This window comes from Phalacrocorax aristotelis, chromosome 6, assembly GCF_949628215.1.
Source record: "Phalacrocorax aristotelis chromosome 6, bGulAri2.1, whole genome shotgun sequence".
Lineage (NCBI taxonomy): Eukaryota > Metazoa > Chordata > Aves > Suliformes > Phalacrocoracidae > Phalacrocorax > Phalacrocorax aristotelis.
In genome coordinates this window covers 51,058,871-51,075,940 of record NC_134281.1, presented here as the reverse complement: position 1 = coordinate 51,075,940, position 17,070 = coordinate 51,058,871, and the positions used below count along the sequence as shown (strand labels likewise).

The following is a 17,070-nucleotide window of genomic DNA, read 5'->3' as shown; positions in this document are numbered from 1 at the left end:
AACAGCCATAACGTGGTCCTGGCACCAAAACAAAATGAGCCTGCCAAGGCCTGGAGAGACCCTGCAGGCAGCTCACAGAGGCCTCCTGCCTGCCGGGCCCCGCTGGCAGTGTGTGCTACCCAGGCTGTGCTACCAGGGTGCTATTTAGGGTATATAAACCCTAAAACCTCCTGAGTGTTAGGGTGTATTTTGCTGCCTTTCCCCTGTTGGGGCAATGGGAGCGAGGTGCCTGACTGCCTCTGGCAGTTTTGAGAAATCTGCTCTGGCTCTTCTCCCAGCTGTGGCTGCTGGGGTTGGAATGCGGCTTCCTTTGCCTGATTAGCTCTGTCTGTCAGTGAGGTGAGTCCCTCTCCTGTAATCAGTAACTGGAGCTGGTGTTGAAGACATGCCTCATCCCTCCTGCCCATGTTGCTCTTGGGCGCGGGGGGAGCAGCACCGCACCGAGCGAGTGCTCTGCTAGTGCTCTTTGGGGGGAATGAAAGCTCGTCCTCACCGGGGAATCCTCTTTCTCTGTGGTCTTACATTCAACCACAAAATGCTTGAGAGTACTGCCACAGACACCACTAAGATCCATGGATCAAATGGGAGGCTGAATTCCCTTAGATGTGGCTTTCTGCTTGGAAAAGGGATTTTGTGGCAGTGCCCAGGGTATAGAGCAGCCTGGATGCTGAACAGCCAGAGGTTTATAGGTCTTGCCAGCAACCTTGCAGTCAGTGCCGGAGCCAGACCTAGCAGTAATGTGAGAGACTGAAACTGTATCAGCCAAAATTTTATTATCCATCTCTGGTACTTAAGTTCCTGCTCCATTTGTACCTTTTAGGAAGCAGATTTCGCCTCGCCATCAGATAAGGCACTTGGATGTGGCCTACAGTGAGGTTTTAGGTGGTTTGAGTTTGCCTAGAAGTGGCTGTTTCCCCAGTTACCGTCCATACGGAGGGACACAAGCAGGTTGTACTGGGTGAAACCAGTTGGCTTCTCGTACTGCTTGATGAGGCTGAAAGACATGAAGGAGGGATCAGCTTGTGCTATGATGTGTTGGGTACATCAGGCTCCCTGGTGCTCCAGATAGGCTTTGAACAGCAAGCCCAGCCAGATGTAAGTGAATGCATCGAGACCTGGTGTTCCCAGTGTGGCCTCTGTGCCATCAGACAGCTGCTCACTGCCTGTTGGCAGGAGCACACACGCACACTTGGCTGCCTCTGCTGGTGCCGTGCATTCCTCGCAAGGGACTGTGTTGTCAGAAGAGATGCTGCTGCATGGCAGGGGCCAAGCCTGGGGCCCCCAGCTGATATGCCGCATGTGGGACTGTTTCCAGCACACTGGGGCATCCTGGCTTTCTGGCTCCAAGTGACGGGCACTCACAGCCCTGCTCTCCCAGCTCCCTCTGCTCTGCACCACCATCTCTCCCACTGCTACTTGCAGAAATTCATGCTTTTTTTCCTTTTATGAGCCAGCTTTCTTCCCAGTGCCAGTTTTCAGTTTCTGCTTTTATGCTAGCAGAAGCCAAGCACCAAGTTGTTTCTGGGCAGCATCATTTCAGTTTAGAGACAGGGTCTCCTGTGTTTTCAGAGTTCCAAAGAGCACCAACATGGTTTACCACGTGTGACCCTGTTGTTCCTGGTGCTGGTGCACCCTTTGCAGCATTCAGGTAACAATGTCCCTGGAAGCAGAGGAAGCCAAAGACTTCTTTTGAACACAGGTTACAAGATAAGACCTGCCTGAACTTTCCTTAGCAGCCTTAACTGTCGTCATTCCTGTGCACTGAGTTGCATCCCCACTGAGGGGATGAATTTGGCTTGTAAACACACAGTAGCAACAAGAGAGGTATTTCCAAAATGTGCTGGAGATCTAGAGAAGGACCTTCAGTCTTGGACCTCTTGGCAGCAGGCTCCATGTGCCACACAGCAGTTGTGGCTGAGAGCTGCTTGTCCTGGACAGGACATCCACAGATGGCAGGAGAGCCACATGCATCTTGCGTGTGATGGATGCAACCAGTGCTTTGCAGGCAGGTGCCTGTGGTTTTGCAGTGGGTGAACTGGGTTTAGATACCTATGACAAAGTGCCCTCAGAGGGCTCGTTGGGCTGGCACTTTGTTGGTTGAGGTCATTTCATGGAGGCTCCCACTGAGTGATTTTTATCATGGTCTGGGTCATATTTAGAGCTCAGATTAGCTGCTGGCCAGAGCACTGTGCTAGAGACCTAGATTCTTTTACTGGGATTCTTGTTCTCTTGGGAGATACTGGGGAAAGTTGCTTTCCCTGCTCTGCCTTGGTCTCCCCAGGGGACAAACCATTTACTGCCTTCATTAAGTGCTTTAATAATACCAGCACAGGGGAGTGATGGCAGATGCTCTGATTGCGACTAAAGCCTGCTGCAGGGAACACATCTGGGTGAGCTGACACCAGCTATAGCAATCATTGCTCTGGAGTGCCTGGCTGGGAGATGTGACCATTTCACCCTTCACATTGTATTAGTGTAACTTTTACCATGTGATTTCCTCTTGATAGGGCTAGCAGAGGCAAGAAATGGCCTTTATGGGGCTGGTCTTGGAGCTTTTCAGCTGCCTGCACCCTCATGCATTTCCCAGAGACCTCCCTTGGCAGGGAGCTGTATGTATGGTGTATGTACGGTACGTCTTGCCACCGTGTTCTCTGCCAGCTCTGTTCCCTGGCACACATCACTGTTAATGATGTGCTGTTGGACTTGTGTGTCATGGCTTGGGAGGGCGCTGTAACCACCTACATCTGCCCAAGGTACCTGGGTTGCCCAGATCTCACCATGCCAAAAAACCTTCACCCAGCCCATCAGGAGACCTCCTACCTCAGGTACATGGGTCTGACCCCGCTGACTGTATCAGCTTTAGACAAGAAAAGGCCCTTGGTCTGCAAGGGCTCTTCTGGTCTGTGGTGGGGTCTGTCTTTTTGGCAGAAGCCACTGCCCTGCCCCAGCCGGAGTCTTCTGCAACGTGGGGAATGGGAGCATGCTTGGCCAGGATAGCTGCTGACCTGTCTTTCCCATTTCCTTCCAGTCCTGGACACACAACATCCAGCGGGAGAAGGAGTTCTTGCGAAAGCTGGTGAAAGCCCGAGTCATCACTGACCTAACCAGTGGGATTTGAGTGGCTGCAGCCACTGCCTCCAAGGGAGGAGACAAAGACACACGCTGCAGCTCTGGGAGCAGGCACTGGCAGCCCCCCCACAAGAATCCCACCTCACTGAAGACACACAGAGATGCCCAGGTGCTCTGGGAAGACCCTCTCACATTGCCAGCCTGCATGAGGGTTGCATCTGCTGCCTCCAGGCCTAGAGCTGGCAGGAGGTGGGCAAGGGGCTTGAGTGGGCAGTTCTTGAACTCTGCATCACAGACGGATCTTCTGTGTCCTGAATTAAACAGGAAAGACTCAGGAGAGAGAAGAAAGGTTTGTGAATAAAACAATTTGTGCCAAATGGGAGGTGATGCTGCCCCGAAGCAGCAATGCCTGAATGTACAAAGTATTATTTTTTAAAAGAAACTCTGCTGGAATCATACTAGAAATACCAAGGTGCAAGGCAAAGTTGCTTGTGCACAGCCCTGCGAAAAGCCTGGCCTCTCCATGCTCCATCTATGTTGTCACCTGCCTCAGGCCTTTCCCCAGGAAAACAAATCCGTCCAAAACTTCAGTGTTGTTGGTGCTGCTATAATTTGAAGGGAGAATAATGGGTTTCCCTCGTCCTCCACTTGGAGCTTCTGGATGGAGATGAGCATGGGTTTGTTTTTCTGCACTTTTCCTTGCTTCCTGCATAGAGGCAGCAGCAGCAGCCACTTACTTGGCTGCGTTTTCCATAGCCGTTTGCCCTGCTCTGCCTCTGCCCTGACCCCAAGGTGGAGCAGGGAGCCGATGGCTTTCTCTGCCTGCAGCAGACCCTCCCCACCTTCCTGCCTGTCATGGCGCTGAGGAGCCTGCCTCGTTGTGTCCAAGGCTTTCAGGCCTCTTGGTTTGTGCCTGCTGTGCAGGGCTGCTGTGGAGTCTGTGCGGATTGGTGTCACCATTTCTGGACAGCATCTCGCTTCATTTTTGTGTGGGAGAGGAGTAATTATTCTTTGGAAGGAGGTCAGATCTTGTGTGGGGATCTGAAGCTTTACAGTTTGAGAGCGGGCTGCTGAAGATGTTTGTTTTACGTTCCAGACTCGATCATGTTCCCTATTTAAACGATGTGTGACCTCAGTGGTGATGGAGCTGCTGGCATGGTTGGAGGCCTGCTAGGAACCCTCACCCTCTGCTCGGCCCCTGCTCACTTCATTTCCAAGCTCCTCCTGTGCTGCTCTAGCACTGCTGCTCCTCCTGCTCTCAGGAGCACATCCCTTCCTTTGCCGTCTTGTTCCCAAGATGCAGTATTTGCACATTTGATTTGTATATGTATTTCAGAGGAGCTGGAATAAACTGAGCAACGTGGCTGGTGTGAAGACAGCAGGGTGGTCTTATCCACCTGGAGAGCGTGGGCAGAAAGGGGGTTGCCAGGGGAATAGTTGCAGGTGGAAACTGGCTCCCACGCTCTCCTAGCCTGGAGCAGACTGGACTGTGTCCGTGGGCACTGTCCCGAGCCGAGTGTCGAGGTATCAGCATGCAGCGTGCAGCAGGGGTGGTCCCAGAGGGATGCTGTGTGGGCTTGTGGTCCTGGTGCTGCATCTGACGTAGCCCAAGGATTACAGTCTGCCTTGCTCTGAGCTGAAGGGAGAACATAGCCCTAACATGGACAAGGGATGCTCAGAGCAGGGCTTCCATGGTTCCCCTGGGCCACCTCTGCTGCTGCTGACATGCAGGGGGCTGTGGCTCTGGGGCTGAGACCCGAGATGGGATGTGCAGGGGGGGCAGGCGTGGGGCAGAGGAGCAGACTGATGGAATGGTTTGAGACCAGGCTGCAGGCAGAGAGTAGCTCTCAGGACATGGTGCTGGGTGCTGCCCACAGACTGGCATGGGATGTGCTGCTCAGGAGCCTCTCTTGCATGGTGCACCTGTAGCCAAGTAGCTTGCTCAGGGGCAACTCCTGTCCAGCTTCTGGTTGTGGCTGCTGCTTGCCTTGTAGTCTGGGAGCAGCCTAAAGATCCTGCCTCTTCCAGGCTGCAGAAGACAGATGTTGGGAGGCTTTCCCTTCCCTTTTCCCTTCCCATGTCCCTTCTCCTGGCCTCCCAGCCAGGCACTCCCTGCTCCCCTCAGTACATGCCTTCCCCCAGGATGCTCTGTGAGGTTTCCAGCATGGAGAGCTGGGGTTTCCAGCAGGTTTTTGAGCATATGCTGTGGCAGATACTCCTTTGAATAATCTCCCCCAATTTGTTTATCCTGCTCAAGGGACTGGATTTCTGTGGTTCTCGCCAGGTGACACCCCGTTTGCTGTTCCTCTGTGTCAGCCTGGACCTGGGACCATCTTGCGTAGAGTCCCCACCACAGTGGCAGTTAGGGTGCCTGGGCTGGGCGTGGCTGGGGAAGGGTGGGCATCTGCCCTCCACGTTGGTGCTTGAACTAGGTCCTTAACCAGCTGCAGTGGGATCCTGGGGCAATGAGTGGGTGATGGGCTGCATCCGTATGCTACAGTGAGCTGAGATGCCAGAGAACGAGTGGCTGCAGCTAGGAGGAAGAGGGGAATGAAGAGCCTTTGGTAACTATGCTGGGCTCCTCTCCATCCTCCGGGGTAAGCACCCCTATGGAGACTTTTCATGGTATTAATTTGATTTAGTCCATTTTATTGAGCACTACAAAGCTATGGGGCACCTTAATCTTTCAGCTCACTGGCTCCAGGTCCAAGGAGAGAGGATGACCCCTGCTCTGCTTTTCCTGGTGTCCCAGCTCCCCACCATGGCCAGGGACAGGTCCTGGTGGGAAGCTGTCCCTGCAGACCAAGGAGGTGACTCCAAGCCCTTCCCTCCACCTTGGTGGGAGTCTCCAGGCAGAATTGCCCCAGCTGAATAGATGAGTGCGTGGCCCAGGGTGACTGCGGTGGGTCAGGGCCACCTGCAAGTAGAAGGAAAGAGAGGATGGGGGGTTACTTGGGGGCCAAAGGCTCCCCTTTAGTTCACCGTCCCATTTGACATTGGTGGGGCAAGCACACCCACGGAGCAACCCCCCAGCTGGGCGATGGGGATGTGCGCCCCAGCCCCAGAAACAGTGGGCAGCACTGGGTTTCACTCCTGGATGCTGTTCCTTTGGCTGCCTCCCCACATGCACCTGCAGCCACCTTCCGCCCTCCAAAACGTTGCAGTCCTGCCAGCTCAGAGCGGTGCACGCGGGTCAGAGCAGGGTCAGTGGGACGGATGCGAGTCTTGGCCTCTCCCTTGCAGTGACTCACCTTTTCAGCTTGGAAGGGAGAGCCCAGGGGAATTCTCCACAGCCTAAATATAGAGCAGGGTTGCCTGGTGCCTCTGACACGCTGTAATGCAGAAAGGCCACTTGGGTGGCAGGGAACCTGCCTAGAGAGAGGTTGGGGAGCCAGCTCCTGCAGCGGGGTTTTGCTCCGGCTGGTGCAGAGAGCAGGTCTGGGGAGCTGCAGGCCAGCCAACACGTGCTGCTCCAAGGGAGAGGGGCTGTCAGAGAGCTTCTGCTGCAGTGACCACACCATGAGCACGGGCTGCTCATGCATTTGTGGCGTACAGCCCTCCCCAGTGCCCGCCACCCTGGTGTCAGGCTCCCTCCACCAGCTCACCCCATTAGGGCTGGCCATGCTGCGGCCTCAAGCTTACACGTGCCAAACAGACACACCACAGCCAGGGAGCACAAGGCAGCAGCAGGATCCTGTGCAGCCCAGCATCCCTCAGCCCAGCATCTCTGGGCTTCCAGCATCTCCTTTTCCTGGGAGGGAGCGGCCCTGCCTTGCGGCTTTACCCCTCAGTGTGAACACTGCTGGGAGAGGGGGAAGGAGTCAGGACAGGGCTGTCTCTATTGAACAAGAGCAGGCAGGCTGGGTACAGGCAGTACCAGGGGACAGGCAAGGGCTTCCAGACCGCCTGGCAGGGAGGCAGCCGCCATGCTGAGCTCCACCGGCACCAGCAGGGCACATGCCATCGGCCCAAGTGAGTGTCACACACGGTATTGGAGATGTGTCCCTTGGTGTGGGTGACCTGGGCCACTACCCAGCCCCTCCGGGCACCGGCTCCTTGCACAGCCTGCACAGGGACTCGCTCCAAAGGCCAGTGCACTCACTGGTACTATACCAAGCTGAGATGCAAGAACTCAATGAGTTTTTAAAATTAGTTTTAGTTTCTGCGATTTTTTTTTTTAATTTTCCCTCTAGGCAGGGAGGGCAAGAGTCTTGCAGGCTCCTCCAAGCCGGCTTATGTCACATCAATTCAGTCATATCACAGAAGCAATAAAGCTATCAAACAAGCTTGGCTGGCCTCTTTCTTCTGCTGCCCTTGGCCTTTTTTAGGGGAGGCAGAGGGATTCCCCTGCTGGGGCTGTCCCCAACCTGGTTTCACTGCTGACTCCTCCAGCACAGAAATGCAGAGGCAGCTGCCAGAAGCTGCAGCTGGACGATGCCACTGGCCTGGTGCTGGGGACAGGAGAGGGCCGCGCTTCTCCTTCTTGGTGACCTGAGGGGTGGGAGAGGGGCTCGTGGGTTGGGTGCATGTCCCGTCAGGGGGCAGTGGGGTGGGGGCTTGTCCTGCCTGGGACGGGCTCCCTGCAACTCTGCCTTCCCTCTCAGGGACTCCCTGCCAGGGGGTGGCTTCCCGCCAAGGGTCGCAGCAGCAATAGGGCTGGGTGCGGCCCTGACAAAGGCAGGTGTCCAGCCAAGTGACCTTCTCACCGCAGCATCCAGGAAGGAAGCGGTTTAGGAAGCTGGGGGCTGAGGCTGTGACCGGCTCCTGACACCTGCCAGATCCCAGCGGGAGGAGCATAATGCCTACAGCAAACACCAGCAATGTCACAGGACGAGTCAGGGACAGTCCCATCACCCAGGGGAATGAGGTGGCTGCTTCCAGGTGGGTGACTGCTCTGCCAGCTCCTAAATGTAAGGGGTGGCTTCCTGCCAGCACCGATGGGATGCTGCAGAGGCAAATGCCCAACCCTCTCTGGTGTGTGGCTGCAAGTTCCAGATTCCTTCCAGAAAGGAAATGCTGGAGCTGCTCAGTCCCTCCTTCCTGCCCTCCTCTCTTCTTGGCCCTTAAAGAGCAGGGCTACCACTGCCATCGGGCTGAGCCAGCCCCAGGGGTGGCCCGTGCCCCATCCTGGCCTTGGGAGGGCTGTGGAGTGGGAGAGTGCAGAGCCTGGGACCGGGGCACACAGGGACAGCCTGTGGGAGGTCCAGGTCAGCAGAGGCAAGGACACTTGTTCTAGAGCAGGTATCCCCGAAGGAGCCATGTCACTGCAGAGACAGGAACAATGCAACCGGTTGGTCCATCTGCATCATAGCCCGCGCTCATATGCGTCTTGTCACACCCAGCATGGCCTTGCACTGGCACGACAGCAGCCACGGCGTGCTCAGTCCTGCCATCTGGCTGGACAGCATCACCCCCATCCTGCCTCACACAAGGGTGGCACCTTCAGGGACAGATGTCACAGCGGGCCTTGGCTCCGCAGGCCTCATTCCAGACCAACAAGGGACACGGGGACAACAAGGGACTGGGGGTGCAGAAGCACAGGCTGATGCAGGGGGTGCCTTGGGAGGCACCAAGCCAGACACTGCCAGCAGCAGCCAGGGCGCAGGTCACCCCTCTGGAGGCGCGTGGGGCCAAGGACCCTGCCCTGCACCCCAGCGCCCGTGGGGCCCAGTCCACACTCAGCGCTCCCCAGGGTAGAGCTGATACTGATGGGAGCCCAAGGGGAGAGAGCAGTGCCCGGATTCAGGCACAGTGCTGGGACATGCCACCTCCTGCCACAAAGATCGTGGGGACAGGGAGGAGATGCCACTGGCAGGACATCAGCGGGGCTGATGGCAGCAGCAGGGTCACATCTCCCAGGACGAGAGCCAGGGGCAAAGGAGGGAGACAGGACCCCCAGGTGTCTGGGGTAGCAGCCAGGAAGGGAGCACTCCTGTAAGAGGACAGAGGCCAGGCTTTACAGCTTTGTACAGCCACCCCTTTCACAGGACCAGGGCCTCTCTGGGCCCACCTGTATGGGGTCTCCTGGATATCCCTGTGCCATGCCCTACACAGCCCCCTGCCCACCACCAGCATCACACTGCCAGCAGCTCCTGGCTGTGCCATGAGGACCAGTCCGACCCGCAGGGAAGGCAGAAGGGGAAGGGGTAACCCCTGTCATGAGCCAGCAGCTTGGGCTGCCTTCAATCCTCGAGGGCTGTCAGTGGGGGAGGCAGCCCTCCTCCATTGGCAGCCCGTCCGGGGCAGCTCCCCCTGCATGGGCAGGGCTGTGGCCAGTCCCAGCCCCATGGGACAGCCAGACAACCTGGAGCAGGACATGCCACTTGGACAGAAACTTGACAAGCAGGCAGCCCCGTTAGTTTGCAGCCCTGCAAAGCAGAGGATCCTGTTCCCTGTCCCCTGCCCGTGGCCCATTCCCCACCATAATGATACTCCTGTGCCTCCAAACCTCTGCTGGGCCAAGGCATCCAGGGCATCGCCTCCGCAATCTCCCACGAGGGCATCACAGAAGGGAGCAGCCTCAGGTCACAGAGCCCACCCTCCCATGCAGTCCCACTAACAGGTATGAAGCCACCCACGGCCACAGGCTTGGCCAAGCTGCCTGTGCTGGGAGCACGGGGGTACCACGGCCGCGCAGTGCCACACCAGGGCAGGGGCAGCAGCTCTGGGCCGCGTGCCACCTCCACCGTCCCTGCTAGCGGTGACAGGGACGGCTTAGCCAGCGCCACTTGTGTCAGCACATTCCCTGGCAGGTGATGCCGCAGGAGGGACACAGGAGTTGTCATCTCCACGCTGGATAATCCGACCAGATGAGACAAGATGAGGCAGCTGGCTCCACCGGTGGCTCACACAACGCTGGCCAGCGCTCAGGACCGTGGGTTCTGGGCTGCCATGCGGCAGGGAAGCAGTTAATGCCACGCGGGGGGCCTGGGTGCCGGGGCAGACCTCAGGGGCGACCCAGGGGCCGGCGTGCAGCCACAGCACAGCTGGCGATCGAGCTGCTGGCCCTGCTCCAACCGGGGAGTTATATAAGCCCGGGGAGGTTGTGCCGAGGCGGTTGAGCGCTGCTGGGGCAGATGACACGGCAAGCAGCATCCCAGGGCACGCAGCCTGCTCGGACGCCTCCGGACCACGCCGCAGGCAGGGCCTGGAGGGTCAACGGGCCATGAGGGCTGGCCCCAAGGGGCTTGCCCAGCCTGGGCTGTGCCCTGGTGACCGGCTCCGGCCAGGGGAGCACGTGTGAAGAGGGACTGAGCGGAGGCGGCCCTGGGATTTGGCACATTTGCAAGGAGCACTCGAGAGCCCCGGGATGGACGTGGAGGGCCCTGGGTGGTGACGTAAGGACTCGCACGGGCTCGGCTCGCCTCGCCAGCCGGCCCCCATGTCCCCGGGGCCTGCGACGGCCCCGGCGGAGGGAGGCAGGGAGACGGCGGAGGTAAGGAGCCCGGTGGCCTGTGGTCCCGCTGGGGTGGACCTGGCTGCGGGGCACCTGTGGGCCGTTGGCAGGGAGGCCTGACTCCTTCTCCGGCGAGGCTGGGTGTGAAAGCCAGGCACACCGGTGGCCCGCGGGGGTTCGAGGTGCGTGGGACGCCGGCCAGCCCCGCCATGGCCCGGGCACTGCCGTGGTGGCCCCCACCCTGCCACCCCCAAACCCCACCGCCAACCCCGAAGCCCGACCCTGCGGGTCCCCACGCACCCAGGTGGCCCGCTGTGTGCAAGGGGGCCCCGTGGGGCTCTGCCCCCCCCGCCGCCAGGCGTGGGGTCCCCCGTGGGGCTCTACTCCCGGAGCACTGCAGAAAGGGCTGAACTCGTCCCCGGGCGGGTGTCTGGGTGTCCGTCCTGCCAGCGCTGCGAGCGGACTGGCGGGGCAGAGAGCCCCGCTCAGGGGGCGTCCGTCCGACTGTCCGGGCTGCGCGTCCGTCTGCCCGTCCTACTGTCCGGCGGTACCGAGAGGTGTCCGCCAGCCCCGGGGGTCGGCCGGCGGGCAGGGTGGTGGCGGGGGTGGGTGCCGCCGGGGGTCCCGGTGCCGTTCCCGGCGGGAGATCGGCGGCGGTGCGGGTCCAGGCGCGGAGCCGCTGCTGGTGCGGGTCGGGCTGCGGCTCCTGCTGGTGGCGGGATCCCGGTGTCGTCCTGGTCCCGGTGCGGGTCGGGGTCCCGGTGCGGGTCGGGGTCCCGGTGCCGGTGCCAGCGCCCGCCCCTCCGGTCAGCTGACGGCGGCTGGAATTTGACACCGCCGGCGGCGTCGGCGGCGGGAGCGGGATGGAGCCGCCGCTGCCCCGCACTGCGCGTCCGCCCGCCGCCGGCGGCACCGACACCGCACCCCGAGGCGCAGCGGGACCGGGACCCGCACCCCGAGGCGCAGCGGGAGCGGCACCGGGAGCAGCGGCGGGAACCGGTGCCGGTGCCGGCGGGGCAGCGCCGGCCCCCGCCCGCGCCCCGCCCCGGCGCGGCGGCGGCGGGCGGCGGGCGGCGGGGGGCGGCGGGGAGCGGAGGCGATGCGGGGCGGCGGCGGCGGCCCGGGGGATGGTCCCCGCCGCGGGCACGGTGAGTGCGGGCCGGGGCGGCGGGCGGCAGCGTCCCCCCCAGCCTGCCGGCGGCGCCGGGCCTCGGCGGCGGCTCGTACCGGGGCTGAGGGTGGGGGGGGTGGGGGGGCGAGGGAGACGGGGGGAGCCTGCTTGGCCGTCTGCCCCTCGGCAAAACCCGCGGGACCCCGAGGGTGCTCGGGCCGCCCCCGGGCGGGTCCCCCCCGGGGGCAGCTCCCGGGGTGCCGAGCCCGGCCCGGCGCGGGAAGCGCTGGGGGCCGCGGCGGGAACGGGGTTCCCTGCCCGGGCGGGGAGAGGCGGGACCCCGCCGCGGGTGCCCGGGGGACGCGGGGACCGTCTCGCCCGCCTCTTCCCTGGGCTCCCGCCCCGGTCCTTCGGGCACGTCGGGCAGGTCTATGCCCCGGCTGCGCAGGCGGAGGGCGGGGGAGAGCCCCGCGGCGGGGGTGCCCGGCCCGGCACTGCCCGGCGCCCCCCGGCCCTGCTTTCCCCGGGCTGGGGCCGAGTTTAGTCTCGCCTGTGTGCCCCACGTGTCCGATTCCGGCCTCCACGGCTTTGCGGGGCTGGTGCCAGCTCCGCTATCACACGTAGGGTAGGTTTCTGACACCCCCACCACCCCCCCGCCCCGTCCCTCCTCCTGCAGGGGCAGCCCGGTGGGATGCGGGCCCTCCGCCGGCTCCACCAGTGCCTGCAGGTGCCGTGGGGGTCTCTGGGCACCCCCCGCGCTGCCAGGCAGGACCTGCGGCTGCAGGGCTACCACAGCGAGGGGCGGCGAGCGAGGCCCCAGCACAGCCCCTTTCCAAAAGCGGCCACTCCGTGAGCTGAGACCCTCACCCCGCGGGCTCTGGCACCCGCTGGCCCCGCGTGGATGCGCTTTCGCGAGCGGCTCCTGCCTCTCCCGGGGGCCTGGTGCAGCCCACGGGGCACCCGTTCCCCAGCGCCCTGTGCACTGCGCGGGCAGCGGGGCTCTTGCCGGGGCTCCGCACGGGTGGGTGGGTGTGACCCGTGCAGGGGTTACCCCAGCACGCTGCTGCTTACCCCCCGGGCGGGGGGCCCACGGGCAGGGGTCAGGCAGGTCTTGACATGGACGGGTCTGATCCTGGCCCTGGAAGGGGCTCCTGTGCCTGTTAATGGCCCAAGTGGGCTTTTGCAGCCATGGCAGGGGCAAACCCCAGCCAAATCCCCCCCCGTGCGGGAACTGGGGGTCTGCCGTGGCGGGGGTGCGGGACCGGCACCCTCGTGGGGTGCCCGGGAGCTTGGCTCAGCCCTGCCCGCGCTGGGGGGAAGCAGGGGCCGAGCGGGCAGCGTGGGCTGCGGTCCTGCGCTCCCGGGGAGCTGCCCCCGGGGACGGGGCTCCGTTTCTGCAGAGGCACCGGCGGGGCACGTCCCTAGCCCCGGCTCCGGGGCTCCCGCGGCGAAGGGAGGCTGCCCTCGCCCGGCGCCCCGCCGGCAGCGCTGCCGCCGCAGAGCCCGGGGCCGTGCTGCCGCCGGACGGGAGAAGCCTGAACTGCAGCGGCTGCTCCGTCCCGTCCCGTCCCATCCCATCCCGTTCCGTCCCGCCGGGATGCTGGGGCCGGGATGCGGGAGCAGGGACCCGGGGAGGGGGGGCCCGTCCCCTCCCAGCGGGACGCGGGGACCCTCGCCTGGTCCCTCCGGGGGTGCTGGCCTGGGAAAACTATGACCTGGCAGCAGCGGCTGGCGCGGGGCCACGGGCCGCCACGGGAGCGACGTGCTGCGTGGGCTGTGCTTGGCCAGGCTGCGGCGGCCGGCGGGGCCGGGGGGGGCCTGGTGCCAGCCCTGCCTGCACCGGGGACGCAACCTGCCCCGTGCACGGCCCCCGGAGGAGGCACATGGGCCTGGCACTGCCCATGGCAGGCCCTTGCCATGGCGTGGCCAGTGCAGGGTGGCATGAAATGTGGCAACTGGGACTTGGGGACCATCCCCTGAGGTGTTGGGTGGACCAAGGGAACTGATTTTTGTCTCCTTGTCCCAGTGGTGCCCAGTTGTGTCCCTTCATTTTTTGGCCAGGAGCGCTCTCCTTAGCATGTCCCGTCCCAGCTTTGCCATGGAAGCACCTGAGGCATGCCAGGGCACAGCCATGGAGGGGACAGGGGAACTCCCCGCTGCAGGATGCCACCAAGCTTCAAGGGGAAAGTCCCATCCTGAGAGACAGGGGATGCGGCAGATGGGCCAAGGAGGGTTAAAGTCTCCATGGGAGCCACCTCTGGGGGATCCTGGCTTGGGACACTGGGGCACAGGGGCCTCCCCACACCCCAGGGGAACTGGGGAAGGGGGTGCAATTGATGGCTGCAGACTGGGAGTTGCCCCTGCACCTCCCAGGGGACATCGCTCTCCTGAGGCCATGGTTGCTGCTCCACTGGGACCATACCCAGCGGGGACCAGCTTCCCCTGTGTGTGTTGGGGCAGCGGATGCTGGGCAGTGGTGTTGGGGTGAATGATTACAGCAAGCCCAGCATGGTGGCCTGTGCTCCGCTGTGTCCCCACAGGACCTGCTTGCCCATCCTGCCCCTGCAGCCCCACTCCCCCGGGCTGCTCTGGCACACATGTCCCAGCTCCCTGCAGGCAGCAGGCACGGGAGCCCAGCACAGGGCCGGGGGGGGCGGGTGGCTGCAACCAGGGACCCTGTGCTAACGGATTTGGAGTTTCCAAGGTCAGGCTCCCACTGCAAGCAAGAAAAACATTCCCAGGGAAGGGCCATGGGAAAGGCCCCCCCCCAGCGGCGCTCCCAGCCCCAGCCGCTGCCTCTTGGCCCAGCCTGGCATCCCAGGCCGCTCGTGCAAGGAGGCAGCAGTGTCCCCCTGAGGAGAGGTGCTGGGTGAAGGCTGGGTCACCCGGCTGCCAAATCTCCAGGAAGGGGTGCGCCAGGTGGTGACGGTGCCTGGCAGTGTGGGGAGGGGACTGGGGAGGAGCATGCATGGGGTGCAGGAGGGGTTGTGGGGTGCTGGGGGGGGTGAGGGAGGGGGTGGCATGCTTGGCAGGGGCAGGGGAGAGGTGTGCCAGCTCCCAGCTTGATGTCCACCCCATCCCCTCTCTATGGGGGCTGACCCCCACCTCTGCACTTGCAGCCAGCATGGAGCAGCAAGTGGGGCCACCAGAGCCGAGACCTGCAGGACCCACCACACACCCACAGCCCAAGGTGAGCCTCAGCCTGGCCAGCTGCAATGGCCGGGGCCACGTGTCCCCGTCCCCATCCCCAGCTGCTCATGGAGCCTCATCCCTGTTGTGGAGACCCTGGCCGGGGCTCACCCCGTTGTGCTGTGCTTTGTTGCAGGAGGGGATGCTGTGGGGGCTTCTCGCCATCCTCTCGCTGCTGGCTGGGCTGGCCGCAGGCACCCTGCGAACACCGCACTGCAACGAGACGCTGGACACGGCTGCCACGCCACGGGGCATGGCCACCGCCAGCCCGGCTGTGGAGGTTGGCGTGGAGGTACCGCTCGCTTCTGCCTGGAGCCAGCTGTATGGTGCGTGTTGGGACAAGACCCCAAGGCATAATGGCCCCAAGCGTGGGGCATGGGTGGGTTGGGAGCTGCTGTGGGGAGTCCCAGCCCATGTGGGGCTGCCTCTGCACTTCAGGGCTGAGCACAGGAGGGCCGAACACGTGGGGCTCTGTGCTTCACACTGGTGATGGTGGCAGAACCCTGGGGAAGAGAATATGCTTGGCTAGGTGCCCACCCACCTTACTGCCCCGCAGGCACCCAGTCAGTGCCATGGTGGGTGGTCAGGAGGGGTCTGCAGGTCATGGCGGGGGACAGGCAGACTTAGCGGGCCCCGGGAGGTTGGTGGGTGCAGGATGGGGTCTGACAATGCCGTCCCCTCTATGTGCAGGGGACAACGCGACGACAGGTGGCCCGGGCGACGCAGAGCTGACGGAGGACCTGCTGCTGCGTGCCGAGCGCTCACCGCCAGGCGCCAGCAAAGCCAAGAAGGGGACACGGAAAGCCTCGCGGGGGACCCGCGGCCGCAACTGCCACATCCGCAACCTGATGGTGAAGGTGCGCGACCTGGGCCTGGGCTTCAACTCGGACGAGATCGTGCTCTTCAAGTACTGCAGTGGGTCCTGCCACCGCGCACGCAGCAACTATGACCTGACGCTGAGCAGCCTGCTGCGGCAGCAGCTCATCACCCCAGGACCGCAGGAGCGGGTCCTCAGCCACCCCTGCTGCCGGCCCACCCGCTACGAGGCTGTCTCCTTCATGGACGTGCAAAACACGTGGCAGACAGTGGAGAAGCTCTCGGCAGCTGAGTGCAGCTGCATTGGCTGAGGAGGGGGCTGCCAGCTCGGCCCTGGCTCGACACATGCCGGCAGCCCCTGGCTCGTGGTGCACAGCAGTGCCGATACTCAGAGGAAGGTTCTGGCGGAGGCAGGTGGCCCCGGTTTTATGTGGCCACTGGGGACTGAGGCAAGATGGAGCCGTGACGGAGGACAGGCGGACAAGCCCCCCTCCTGCTCAGTGCCAAGCAGTAGCTGGTGCCATCAGCTACGCAGGGTCCTGCCCCAGCGCATCCTGCCCCAGTGCATCCTGGCTCAGCCCCAGGAGAGGAGCTGGAGGGGGTATGGAGCATCCCCACTGTGGGCAGGGGCCTGCCAGCCCGCTGCCCACCAGCAGCACCCAGCTTGCCTGCGCCCTGCCTGGACTGGTGCTCCCACACCCCTGCTTTAGGGGCACTGGGGCCAAGCGTCACCCAAGATTCAGAGGGGGACAGAAAAGGAGCAAAATCTCCCTGTCCCATTGGGCACCCTAGGGCTGGCAGTGGCCGGAGCTGCCCTGCAGGGACTGGGGTGCAGCTGGGCCAAACCGTGCCAGCACGGGGTGGGGGGCCGGCACCCAGGCTGGCCGCAGCCCCCAGCACTCTGCAGGGCAGCGGGGCACGGGCACCTGCCAGGACCCCTGCCTGGCTCCCGGGCAGTGGCAGGGTCCCCCGCTGCCCCCACCGTGCTGCAGCATTAAACTATTTATTACTCTAAATTATTTATTTATTGTTCTCGAGCGGCAGCTCCTATTTATGACTTCGGGCCCCCGGGGGCCGAGTGTAATTTAACCCCAGTGCTGCTGCGAAGCCCTGGGCAGCACCGCAGCCCCTGGTGCCCCGGGCCCCCGGCCCCCTTTTTCTATTATTTGTAAAATCTGAGGGATAAACTCTATTTTTGTACAGTCGCCTTTTACCAGTAGCAATAAAGCGATGGGCTGCGAGTCCAACCCCTGCGTGTGCCCGTGATGGGGGGGACACGGGCACACACGCACACACAGACACGGGGGTGTCCGGCGTGTGTGACACCGGTGGGCTGGCAGCGGGAGGGTTGGAGGCGGTGCTGAGCGGGGCTCCCGCCGGCAGCACCGGCACCACGCGTGGGGGCGCTCGGTGCCCGGCTGGGGACACGCGTGGGCCGGGACTACGGCTCCCGGCGTGCGGCGCGGCGCTGCGGCAGGTCCCGGGCTGC

At 62.9% G+C, this 17,070-nt stretch overlaps 2 protein-coding genes across 10 annotated transcripts in view; both read left to right on the top strand.

Moving 5' to 3' along the window:
* The window catches only part of ST3GAL3 (ST3 beta-galactoside alpha-2,3-sialyltransferase 3), a 189,141-nt gene extending 181,786 nt beyond the window's left edge, over window positions 1-7,355 (top strand). For all 9 annotated transcript variants that reach the window (XM_075097841.1, XM_075097843.1, XM_075097845.1 and 6 more), the window contains one exon: window positions 3,029-7,355. In XM_075097841.1, coding sequence (XP_074953942.1) covers window positions 3,029-3,118 — 90 coding nt within the window. In that variant the 3' untranslated portion in view covers window positions 3,119-7,355. The remainder of the gene's footprint in view (window positions 1-3,028) is intronic.
* A 4,144-nt stretch (window positions 7,356-11,499) lies between these two features.
* Window positions 11,500-16,822, top strand: ARTN (artemin). The gene is made up of 4 exons (XM_075097849.1): window positions 11,500-11,613; window positions 14,696-14,766; window positions 14,902-15,091; window positions 15,456-16,822. The coding sequence occupies exons 1-4, from the start codon at window positions 11,565-11,567 to the stop codon at window positions 15,890-15,892; spliced, it is 747 nt and encodes a 248-aa protein (XP_074953950.1). The 5' UTR covers window positions 11,500-11,564; the 3' UTR covers window positions 15,893-16,822.
* Window positions 16,823-17,070: the final 248 nt, after the last annotated feature.